Source organism: Gekko japonicus, unplaced genomic scaffold (genome assembly GCF_001447785.1).
Source record: "Gekko japonicus isolate JY-2015 unplaced genomic scaffold, Gekko_japonicus_V1.1 scaffold2838, whole genome shotgun sequence".
Taxonomy (NCBI): domain Eukaryota; kingdom Metazoa; phylum Chordata; class Lepidosauria; order Squamata; family Gekkonidae; genus Gekko; species Gekko japonicus.
Genome location: NW_015170359.1, coordinates 114,951 through 126,303, shown reverse-complemented (window position 1 = coordinate 126,303; position 11,353 = coordinate 114,951). Strand labels below are relative to the sequence as shown.

The 11,353-nt window shown below is 47.4% G+C and overlaps 1 protein-coding gene across 1 annotated transcript in view; it reads right to left on the bottom strand.

Annotated features, from left to right (window-relative positions):
• Positions 1-8,050: 8,050 nt before the first annotated feature.
• Positions 8,051-11,353, bottom strand: part of LOC107116313 (zinc finger protein OZF-like) — a 17,810-nt gene continuing 14,507 nt past the window's right edge. Inside the window, exon 4 of the mRNA XM_015418218.1 lies at positions 8,051-8,906. Within this exon, the coding sequence (XP_015273704.1) occupies positions 8,051-8,906 (856 nt within the window). The remainder of the gene's footprint in view (positions 8,907-11,353) is intronic.

Here is an 11,353-nt window from a genome sequence, read left to right as displayed (position 1 = left end):
TAGAAGCCCCCCCACCGTGCACCCCCCCCCCCCAAGCACCAAGAAGACAGAGCATCACTTGCCCCAGACTGAGAGTTCCTATCTATACCTTGTGGCTAATAGCCACTGATGAACCTCTGCCCCATATGCTTATCCAATTCCCTCTTAAAGCCATCCATGCTTGTAGCCGCCGCCAGCTCCTGTGGCAGTGAATTCCAGGTGTTAATCACTCTTTGGGTGAAGAAGTACTTCTTTTTACCCATTCTAACCTGACTGCTCAGCAATTTCACTGAGTGCTCAGGAGTTCTTGTATTGTGAGAAAGGGAGAAAAGGATTTCTTTCTCTACTTGCTCTATCCCATGCATAATCTTGTAAACCTCTGTCATGTCACCCCTCAGCTGTCCTTTCTCCAAGTTAGAGGCCTAAGCGCTTTAACTTTTGTACATAGGGAAAGTGTTCCAATCCTTTTATCATTCTAGTTGCCCTTTTCTGCACTTTTTCCAATGCTATAATATCCTTTCTGAGGTGTGGCGACCAGAACTGTACACAGTATTCCAAATGAGGCCACACCATCGATTTATACTGGGGCATTATCATCAATAGTCCCTCTAAGATGCAGAATCTTGTGAGCAAAAATTCTACTTTGTGAGCTACTGTCATTAAAGTTGTGAGAGAGATTTGGCTGCCGCATAAATTAGTTTGCTCTGGAGCCATCCTTCCTGGGCTAAGACAAAAACGTGTGAGCTGGAGGCTAAAAAACGGTGAGCCAGCTCACACTAATTCAGCTTAGAGGGAACACTGATTATGATACTGGCTGATTTGTTTTCAATTCTCTTCCTAATAATCCCCAGCATAGCGTTGCAGCCGCACACTGTCTTCAGTGAGTTATCTACTACGACTCCATGGTCTTCATGGGGCCAGCTCTATTCCCCCTCCCCAACCGCAAAGCCCTACATGACTCCGCCCTGAAGCCCACACGCCCTTTCGCTGGGGTTGCCAAGTGACCGGGAGAAACCCCAGCCTGTCCGGCTCTCCTGTCTCGAGCAGAGGTTTCCTATCTTCCAGATCTCTGAGAAACCAGATCCCCTCCAGGCTTCTTGCTGCAGATTTGCGCCCGTTCAGAGGGCCAGATCCGGAGCTGGCAGCCCTCCCGCCCGGTGAGCAGAGAAGAAGGGGCCCGCCCGACCTCTCTCCCTCCTCCTCCTCCTCCTCCCCCGGACCTGCTCTGCTCGCCAGACCCACTCCTCGCGGGGCTGCCCGTGGCGGGCCTGGGGGATCTTCTCCCTCCTCCGCCCCCGCCCCACAGATCTTTACCCTTCCAGCCTTTACCCTCCGGTCCGGCTCCAGCCTCGAGCCTCTAGCGATCCCGCCAGCGATGCCGGTCCCCAGAGGCGGAAGTGGGAGGACTTGTGCCGGCTCTCTAGGAAGCGCAACCCTTTCACTTTAACCCTCTCGAGCCCCGAAAGGCCAAGAAGCACATATTCTTGCTCGAGAAACGCTTCCTTTGAGCCCCGTCTCCAGGCCCGGGATGCGTCCGCTCTCCCTAAGCCCGGAGGTTTAACGAAGTCAGGCGATGGTCTGAACGTCGCTGGCCCTGAAAACCCTGCGGGGCCGGCGGCGACTTGACGGCCAAAAAACAAGACTGGCGAGGAAGGCACTCTGTCCATGCTCAGCCAGTGGCAACGTAGGCTGGAACTACAGTGTGGTGGAGTAAAAAGGTAGTCCTGAAAAGTCAGGGAGTCACGTTCCCACCAATGCTTAGGAAATCTTTAAAGCCTCCACAAGAGCTGAACGGAAGCATGACGGCCTTGGCTAGATTCCTTGGGGCTGCCGAGCAAACCGCGCAGTGGCAGCCAAGATCCCACGAGGAGGTCGAGTCCACTCAGATGACTTGTCTCCCCCCCCCCCCCCCCCCCCTCCTTAAGGTTTACACTTCACAAAAGGAGGTTTACACTTTTGCCACATGGTGGGACGTTAGTTTTAGTACGTCCCCTGCCATATGTACCCTTTTGTTTCACTTTTCTGATTCTTCTGCAATTTTCCCTTCCTTCCGTTTCTTAATTTTTTTCAAAAAAATTCCTTTTTACTGGATGATGACTCCTGTTATTTGGATCCACATCATGGAGTGTGGGTGGTAAGTTTAGATATTTGCATTGCATTGCGGGAATCCTAGCCCAATATGCAAGCCCAGGTAGAGTTTCTATGAAGATACAGGCCAGGCTTGAGCCCATCTAGGTAGCATAGCCACATCAGTGGTTAATCATTCGAAACTGCACTGCGTGTATGTGTGTAACACTAACTGCAAAAGGAAGTCACAGATGAGGGAATTTGAACCCAGGCCTTCTGCAGCATCCTGCATTCTGCTGCCTAGGCCATTTTCTACCAGCTGTGGGTTTGAACTAGATGACAGCAGGGCTGTAAGGAAAAGGCCCTGCGATTCCATCTAACACCTCACGGAGCCGCATTCATTCCATTAATTCATAAACTTTATTGCATTAGCTCGTACCATTAGCAAACAACAGCAGGAAAGAAACTTCAATACAAACAATCTCAGTGCCAATTAAAACCTTTTTAATGTCTATTTAAAATTAAAATAGATAATTAAAATCATAACAACAAAACAGAAATTAGAGGCAACACATCGAACCCAGCATTATCCAACAACCACACTAGCAATAGATAGTTTTTACAGAGTCTTTATCACCCATGTGATAAACTTTGCCATTTGTGAAGTCCTGGCCCCACTGATGGACCTCCTGATGGCCCCTGGTATTTTTGGCCACTGTGTGACGGAGTATTGGACTGGATGGGCCTACACTCAGCACCACCTCAGATGCAGTCCAATACAGCACACTGGTCAGATTCAGCCCATGATTTCCACTGACAGTCAAGACCTTTTCCAGATTCTTCCGCTCTCCCCCTCTGAGGTCAACCAGGGCACCAGGCTCCTGTTTGACAGGAGAGGCCACCAGGGAGAAATCCCACCCGGTGCCTCTAGGACGCTCACATTCCTGGCCCGAATTGAGACTCCAGCAGAGATAGTGCTGAGACTCTCAAAGACCCCCAGAAAATACCAGAATTGAAAGCAGAAGGAATGAGATAGAACCCTCTAGGGACCCTATGGGCCATGTCCAGCCGAGGTCTCCTAATTTTTTATTTATTTATTTATTTTGGGATTTATACCCCGCCCTATCCAGTAGCTCAGGGCGGCTAACCCCACTTTCTGGGACAGATCAGCCAGCTGGGACTGGTTGCACCAGAGGAGGGCACCCGCAGTCTCTGTCTTTGTCAATGGCACTGAAGTAGAACCTGCTGTAATGCCCCTATATAAATCAATGGTGCGACCTCATTTGGAATACTGTGTGCAATTCTGGTCACCACACCTTAAAAAGGATATTATAGCTTTGGAAAAAGTGCAGAAAAGGGCAACTCGAATGATAAAGGAGTTGGAACACTTTGCCTATAAGGAAACGTTAAAACGCGTAGGGCTCTTTAGCTTGGAGAAACGACGACTGAGGGGAGACATGATTGAGGTTTATAAGATTATGCATGGGAAAGAGCAGGTAGAGAAAGAGGTACTTTTCTCCCTTTCTCACAATACAAGAACTCGTGGGCAATGTTCCCTCTAAGCTGTGGAGTCTTGTGAGCAAAAATTCTAGTCTGTGAGCTACTGGCATTAAAGTTGTGAGCGAGCGATTTGGTTACTGCATAAATTAGTTTGCTCTGGAGCCCATCCTTCCTGAGCTAAGGCAAAAATGATGTGAGCCGGAGGCTAACAAACTGTGAGCTGGCTCACACTAACTCAGCTTAGAGGGAACACTGCTCGTGGGCACTCCATGAAATTGCTGAGCGGTCGGGTTAGAACGGATAAAAGGAAGTACTTCTTCACCCAAAGAGTGATTAACACTTGGAATTCACTGCCACAGGAAGTGGTGGCGGCTACAAGCATGGACGGCTTCAAAAGGGAATTAGATAAGCATATGGAGCAGAGGTCCATCAGTGGCTATTAGCCACAAGGTATAGATAGGGGCTCTGGGGCAAGTGATGCTTTGTCTTCTTGGTGCTTGGGGGGGGGGTCAACAGTGGGAGGGCTTCTAATGTCCTGGCTCCGCTGGTGGACCTCCTGATGGCACCTGGTATTTCTGGCCACTGTGTGACACAGAGTGTTGGACTGGATGGGCCTTTGGCTTGATCCAACATTGGCATCTCTTATGTTCTTATGCTGTGCCGTCCCTTTCCCAGAGGGAGTCTCCCACTGTGTCTCAAAACCCTGCCTGAAACCTGGGCTGACAAGGAACCCACCTTTAGATGTTTAAACCTAATGGCCGAGAGCCACCTTCTAAAATATATTTAACTGCAAATTAAAAATCTGACACCAAAGACAGAAAACAAAATAAGTGGGAATTAACTGGTGCAAAATACTTTCTCATACCATATCCTCAGATAAGTTCCATATTTTCTCAGATTAAGCGGGAAACTGAAACATCTGAGTACCTTTCCAAATTAAACAGTGATCTGAAAAGAGGATCTTCTCAGATAAAGGCATCTGAGAAATAAAACCCATGGAGGCAATCAAAGGCCTGTGAGGAGTGGCAGGTGGGCAAATCCTGCCCCCACTCAGCAAATGGCTGTAGTGCTGAGCCCCAGTTTCGGTCTAGTCCTGAAGCTGAGCAGGAGTTCAGTGCAGGAGGAGGGGATTTTTACATCTCCCTCCCGAGGGTGCAAGAGACAACCTGTGATTGGGGAAGATGGAGACTGTGAATGTAAGCCTTGCAGTATGCGTCTTGACAATCCTGAGGATAGATGTGCAATTCCGCCATACTCTGTCCTCATTTAATTTCCTGTGGAAACAGCCAACTGAAGCTTTTCATGACATAAAGTTAGATATTTTTCTCCAAGCAGTTGGCAAATCTGGGCATTTTCTCTTCCCTCAGGTAGCCTCCCCACTCAGTGCCAGTCATGTATATTAAATAAATAAAAGAAATGTTATAAAATGCCCCAAAGGGAGCCAGTGAGTTTAAGGACTGGAACTTGTCACTACTCAAGGGAGGGGGGGAGAGAACATCACATTCCTTGCAAGGGTAAGAATTACTCATTGTGGAGAACAGGCTCCTGAGCATATGCAGAATTCTTAATATCCTGAACTCCGGCCCCATATCTTCAACCCAATCCAGGGCCAAACTTCACAAATCATGTTAGCTGTGGCCTTCTGACTCTTCACGCTGCCAGAACATCATCTTTTAATCCAGAGTTGAAAAACCTTTTTGGCCCAACTGCTGACAACCTTTCTCCCCCCCCCCCCCCCAAACAATATCTCCCTCTGAAGATTTTGCGAAGAATAGTTTCTTTTGAACTATGGTGCTGGAGAAGACTCTTGAGAATCCCTTGGACTGCAAGAAGATCAAATCAGTCAATCCTAAAAGAAAGCAACCCTGACTGTTACCTGGAAGTCCAACCTCAAAATTACCTTGAAAATATTCCTTACAATATGGAAACTGCCAGATCTACGTAATATTGTATTGGCAATGGCACCAATTCATGGCTCAATCAATCCTAGGCACCAGGGTGTCATGGCACCTAGAAATGTCACTGTGTCACCGAGGATTTTCATCAGTCCTTTATTTTAAGTATCTCTCGGTGATTCTCAGTAGAAGCACAATGTTTATTTAGGGGAGGGATAGAGGTTAGCTTTTTGTTGTGATGACAAATGGGGTAACCCATATTTCTTTATATACGACAAAGCTTTTGTTGTATCTTTAAGGAAAATGACGAACTGCGAAGAGTTTAAGGTTGGGTTTTGCGGCAGCACTAATGGGAAAGTATGGTCATGAAAATATAAAGTCCTGAATGGTGAACAAAGTCTGACCCTTAAATTTTTGGGGTGGCTCCTAAAGCCATAGACACTTTGTCAAGGCCTGCTCTCCACCCCTCCCCATTTCCCTCACAGTCATCGAACCAGTTGAAGTCCCTAAAACTTGCCGGAAATGTAGGTTGAATGGGAACCCACATTCAGATTTTAAACCTATAGGTTAGCACCATTTACCCATGTACTTGGGTTTTTTTTTTTAACTACTTGGGAACACAAAAAGACATGTACGCCCATCGGCCACTAACAATGAAACTTTATTCTCTCGTCTATGATTCTGCTCAACAACCCTGATCTGCGGAGGCTTTAGGACCATTGGTACTCATCCGCTCAGATCACAGGAAGATGGCGCCTGTCAGCTCGTCTCCCTCCCCAAGCCTCCCTCTTCTCTTTTCCCTTCCTGCCCCACCCTCTTCTTTTTCTCCTGATGCCCAGCTCCTTGCCTCCCTTCCCCCGCCTATTTCCACTTCTGGGACTGGAGTTTGGTGTAGTGGTTAAGTGTAGTGGTTTGGTGTAGTGAGCCCGTTCGCGGGGAGGGCGGGGTATAAATACAATAAAATAAATAAATAAATAGTGGTTAAGTGTGCAGACTCTAATCTGGGAGAACCGGGTTTGATTCCCCACTCCTCCACTTGCACCTGCTGATGTGACCTTGGGTCAGTCACAAGCTCTGGCGCAGCTGTCCTTGGAAAAGAGCAGTTTCTGTCAGAGTTCTCTCAGCCCCACCCACCTCACAGGGTGTCTGTTGTGGGGAGGGGGAGGGAAAGGAGTTTGTAAGCCGCTCTGAGAGTCCAAGTGAAGGGCGGGGTATAAATCCAACCTCTTCTTCTTCTTCTGGAGGCCACTGCTGAGCATGACTGGGGATACTGCCTCCACCTCATCTTGCCCTCTAAATGTGATGGTTGCACACTTTCTCCTTAAAAAAGTAAAAACCAAATATATGGCTTTGGTATTCCCACATCATCCAAAAAAGTTTACTATTAGAGACACAAGCCATCCAAGACCGTGTACCAGCAAAGTCCAGAGATGACCATAATTAAAAATCCATTAAATGTTTCATGCAAGAAGGGTCTCACCCCAGAGGAACACTATTTATTCTTCACAGCAATCCTGTGAGGTATGTTAGGGACTGGCCCAATGGGGACTGAAACTCAGATCCACCCAGATCAATGCTCTAGCTCTTAAAACATGGTGATTAGGCAAGGCAGAAGCTAACAAACAGAACTAAGGACTGCACCCCTTGAAACTAAACCAACACACACAGATATCAGAGGGGGGGAACAGAATGCATTGCACTTTAGATTTTATGTGTTTTAAACTGTTTTAACACTTTTATGTAAGCCACCCTGAGCCTGCTTCGGCGGGGAGGGCAGGGTATAAATCCAATAAATAAAATAAAATAAATAAAATAAAGAGGCCTGGCTGAAGCAAGAGGACTTCTTCCTACACTTTTACAGACCATTTTTAAAAACACATATTACCCTTGCAATGGTCTGATCTGTACCTCAACTTCTTCCACATACACTAATGAGGTTTCTCTCATGTGGATTACTAAGGAGGGCAGAGCTGGTCTGGAATCTCCTTCCACCCTCAGAGCACATCTTTGCTTTCTTTCCTTTGAGATCGGTTGGAGGCTTCAATCATGGCTAAAGTTCAAAAGTTTAATCAGAATACATCCAGATCTTGGTATGTAACCTAGAATCTTTCGATTACAGAAACTTATAGTCGAACATATATTTTATAATTGCATTTTGTATAAGAAGCCATATTAAGCAAAAGTATGATTAGAAGCCTCTGCAGATGGAATTAGGATGCAATAGAAATGGAATGCGCAAGCTGCAGGGACGCCGAGAGCAAGTTTAATGTGATTCACAGCCCTTATCAGTTAGCTCTCCATATGCATGTCAGAAAGGAACCCAGTGTTTATCCTGGAGACCAGATAAGCAAATGCAATCACTGACATACAGTATAAGGAGAGACCAATAGTAAGGTTTAAAGTAAAATGCTTAGTACCAATTAGAGATTCTTTAATGGGTAAACTATATGTGATATCATTTGGGGTATAAGACCTACCCTTCCTGGTTATGGGAGAATACAGTTTTGGAACTGCTGAAGAGCTAAGGTACTCAGCCCTGTATTCCCTGTTTTACTTGCAAATAAACAGATATTCATCTAACTCCTTGGACTCTGACTGTGTAATTCCAATCAGGCCACAGGATCATACGGGGCACAGATTTGTGCATCAGCAGGCACGAGGTTTCTCCTTGTATGGATTCTTTGATGCCTTTGAAGATGGCTACACTGACAGAAGTGCTTTCCACACTCTGAGCATTCAAAAAGTTTCTCCCCTGTGTGGGTTCTTTGATGCAGCTGAAGATGGCCACTTTGACTAAATTTCTTTCCACACTCTGAACATGCAAAACGCTTTTCCCCTGTGTGGGTTCTTTGATGCCGATGAAAGTCACCATTCAACTTGAACCTCTTTCCACACTCTGAGCATTCAAAAGGTTTCTCCCCTGTGTGGATTCTTTGATGCTGTTGAAGACTACCACTTTGACTGAATTTCTTCCCACAGTCTGAGCATTCAAGAGGTTTCTCCCCTGTGTGGGTTCTTAGATGCTGTTGAAGACTGCCACTTTGACTGAATTTCTTTCCACACTCTACGCATTCAAAAGGTTTCTCCCCTGTGTGGGTTCTTAGATGCCGATTAAGGTCGCTATTCAACTTGAACCTCTTTCCACAATCTGAGCATCCAAAAGATTTCTCCCCCGTGTGTGTTCTTAGATGCCATTGAAGATGAAAACTCCTGTTGAATTTCTTTCCACAGTCTGAACATTCAAAAGGTTTCTCCCCTGTGTGGGTTATTTGGTGCTGTTGAAGACTGCCACTTTGAATGAATTTCTTTCCACACTCTGAGCATTCAAAAGGTTTCTCCCCTCTGTGGATTCTTTGATGCTGTTGAAGAGTGCTACTTTGACTGAATTTCTTTCCACACTCTAAGCATTCAAAAGGCTTCTCCCCTGTGTGGGTTATTTGGTGCACAAGGAACTGAGATTTGTATCTGAAGCACTTTCCACACTGAATGCATTTAAATGCCTTCATACTACTATGCTTTGGAAACTGCACCTTAACCTTTTTTCCATCAGAGAAACTCTTTACACTCCCTGAGCAGATAAATGGCTTCTCTGCAGAATCATAAAATCCACTGAGTTTTGTGATGGGTGTATCAAGGGGCATGAGTTGGCTTTCAGCTTCTGAAAAACAGTGGGAAAGCCTTGTCAAACATATCAAACAGGGCCACCCTGGTTTCTGGAGAGGAAAGGGGCAAGGTATTTGGACAGCTTTGAGGTGACCCCTGTAGGAAAGAGTTGCTGGGACTTGGGCTTCATCCAGCTGACATCTTCTTTACTCGAGGATATCAAGTCCTTTGGGGAATCAAAGGACAAGGAAGCAGCCCTTGAAATGAGACACAAAGCCACTTAAGAGCTCAGCCCCAAAAGGAGCTACCAAGACTCCCTGACCTCAGGCCCCAGAAGGCCTCCTTCCCTCCTTACCCAGTGGGCTGGCCTCTCCGCCTTCCTCTTCTTTGATGTTCATCGTGGGACACCTCTGCTCACTTTCAGACAGATCCTGGCCTGCCTTGGAGACATTCCCAGCTGCCTCCTCCAAGGGCATCTACAACAGCAGAGAGGGATGGACCCTTTCAGGGCAGAGCAACAAAGACTGTGGGGAATGTAGAAGGGAGTGTTCTTTTGCCCACCCTATGACAGACTTATCACTATGTAGCACGGAGGAAGCAAGACAGGGGTTCCTTAAGGAACACTGAAAGGTCTGAGCAACACATTGCAAAAGACTCTTGGCACCACCACCAAGAAGGCTCAAGACATAATGGCAACCACAAAACTGTATGGAAGGAGGTCTTCAGGACTCTCCAGACCACACCTCTCATCTGTGGAGATGGCGGGGGAGGGGGAGCAGGAATCTTGAGCACCCAGACGCCCAAGACCTTCTCCTTCAGGGGAAGGGTAACCCTATCAATATAGGCCCATCTACTGGTTCCCAATTTGAGACAAAATTCCTCCCCACCTAAAAACTCTGGATTTGGTTTCCATGAAAATCCACCAACCAAACTTTCCTTTGCATACTGGCTTTCCCTTTCTCCCCCCTTATATGAACAGAGATCTCAGCCCCAGCTCTACCCCAGGCCCTCCCACACTCAGGGCCCACACAGCAGAAGGGTCTCACCTGCTTCTCCTGCCTCAAGAGGAACTCCTCGGCCAGGGCCACCGCCTGAGAGCAGCTCTCGGGGCCGCTCTCCCTCACCCAGCTCTGGGTCTCCAAGGGCAGGATGTTCAGCAATTGCTCCAGGACAAAGAGTTCCAGAATCTGCTCCTTGCTGTGATTCTCCACTCTTAGCCACCTGTAGCACATTTCCCGCAGTCGGCTGTAAGCCCCTCGTGGCCCCTCAGCCTCTTGGTAGCAGAAACGCCGGAACTGCTGACGCTGCTTCTCCTGGCTCTGGGCATCCTCTCGCAAGATGGCTGCCTTCACCTTCCCATAATCCTCTCTATCTGGGATATCCAACCTGTTGAAGCCCTGCTGAGCTTCTCCACTGAGGGCTGGCAGGAGTCGGGTCGCCCACTCTTCCTGGGGCCACTGACAGGCTTTGGCTACTTGCTCAAAGGAGGCCAGAAAGGCCTTGGCATCCTCCCAGGGTGAAGGTTTCTCTGGCAAACGTGGCATTCCACGTGGAGAGTGATGGCTCTCCACTGTCCTGAGGAACTCCTTCCACTGGGCTTCCCACTGCCCCAGGGAAAGGAAGAGAACACTCCACTCCATATGGACTCATCAGGTCTCCTGGTCTCCTTTCCAGGATTCCCTTCACACTCCCAAGCTGAAGGACCTGAGGGGTTTTTCTTGCCCACTCTGATACCTCTCCTGAATTGGGGCCTGTGTGATCTTGCTCCTCCATTTTCACCTCAGAACGATCCCTCAGAACTCGCACTGCAGAACTGAGATTTATACTATCGTTTTCCAGCCTGGGCTTCTCCCTGGAGGAATGGGAAAGAGAGTGAAGAGACACAAATCAACTGCTGGTGGGGGTGGCCCCCACGTGATGTTCTCCCCACGCACACAACTCATGTACAAAACCGCATCACTTTCACTGCAGTAGATGTAAAAAATTTAAAAGCTATTTTATACTAGGGCCCGGAGGCGCCCTCTCTTTCGAGTGACAGTGTCATGACCGTGATGTATTGCATTAAGTCAAATGTGTGACATCAGGACGTAATCATCACAAGATTTCCCACCATGTGGGCTTGTCTGCAACAATTAAACTAATATTTATGAAGGCTGAAAATGCACCCATTTGTAAAAACATAAAAAAGTTAAAATCCAATGCCATAGGGCAAAGGCCAACTCCCATATGCCAGACGAACAGTTATACATTCACCTCCTCCAAATATACCCATCCTTGACATTCATGTAAACTTTTGGGTCCACCGTGGG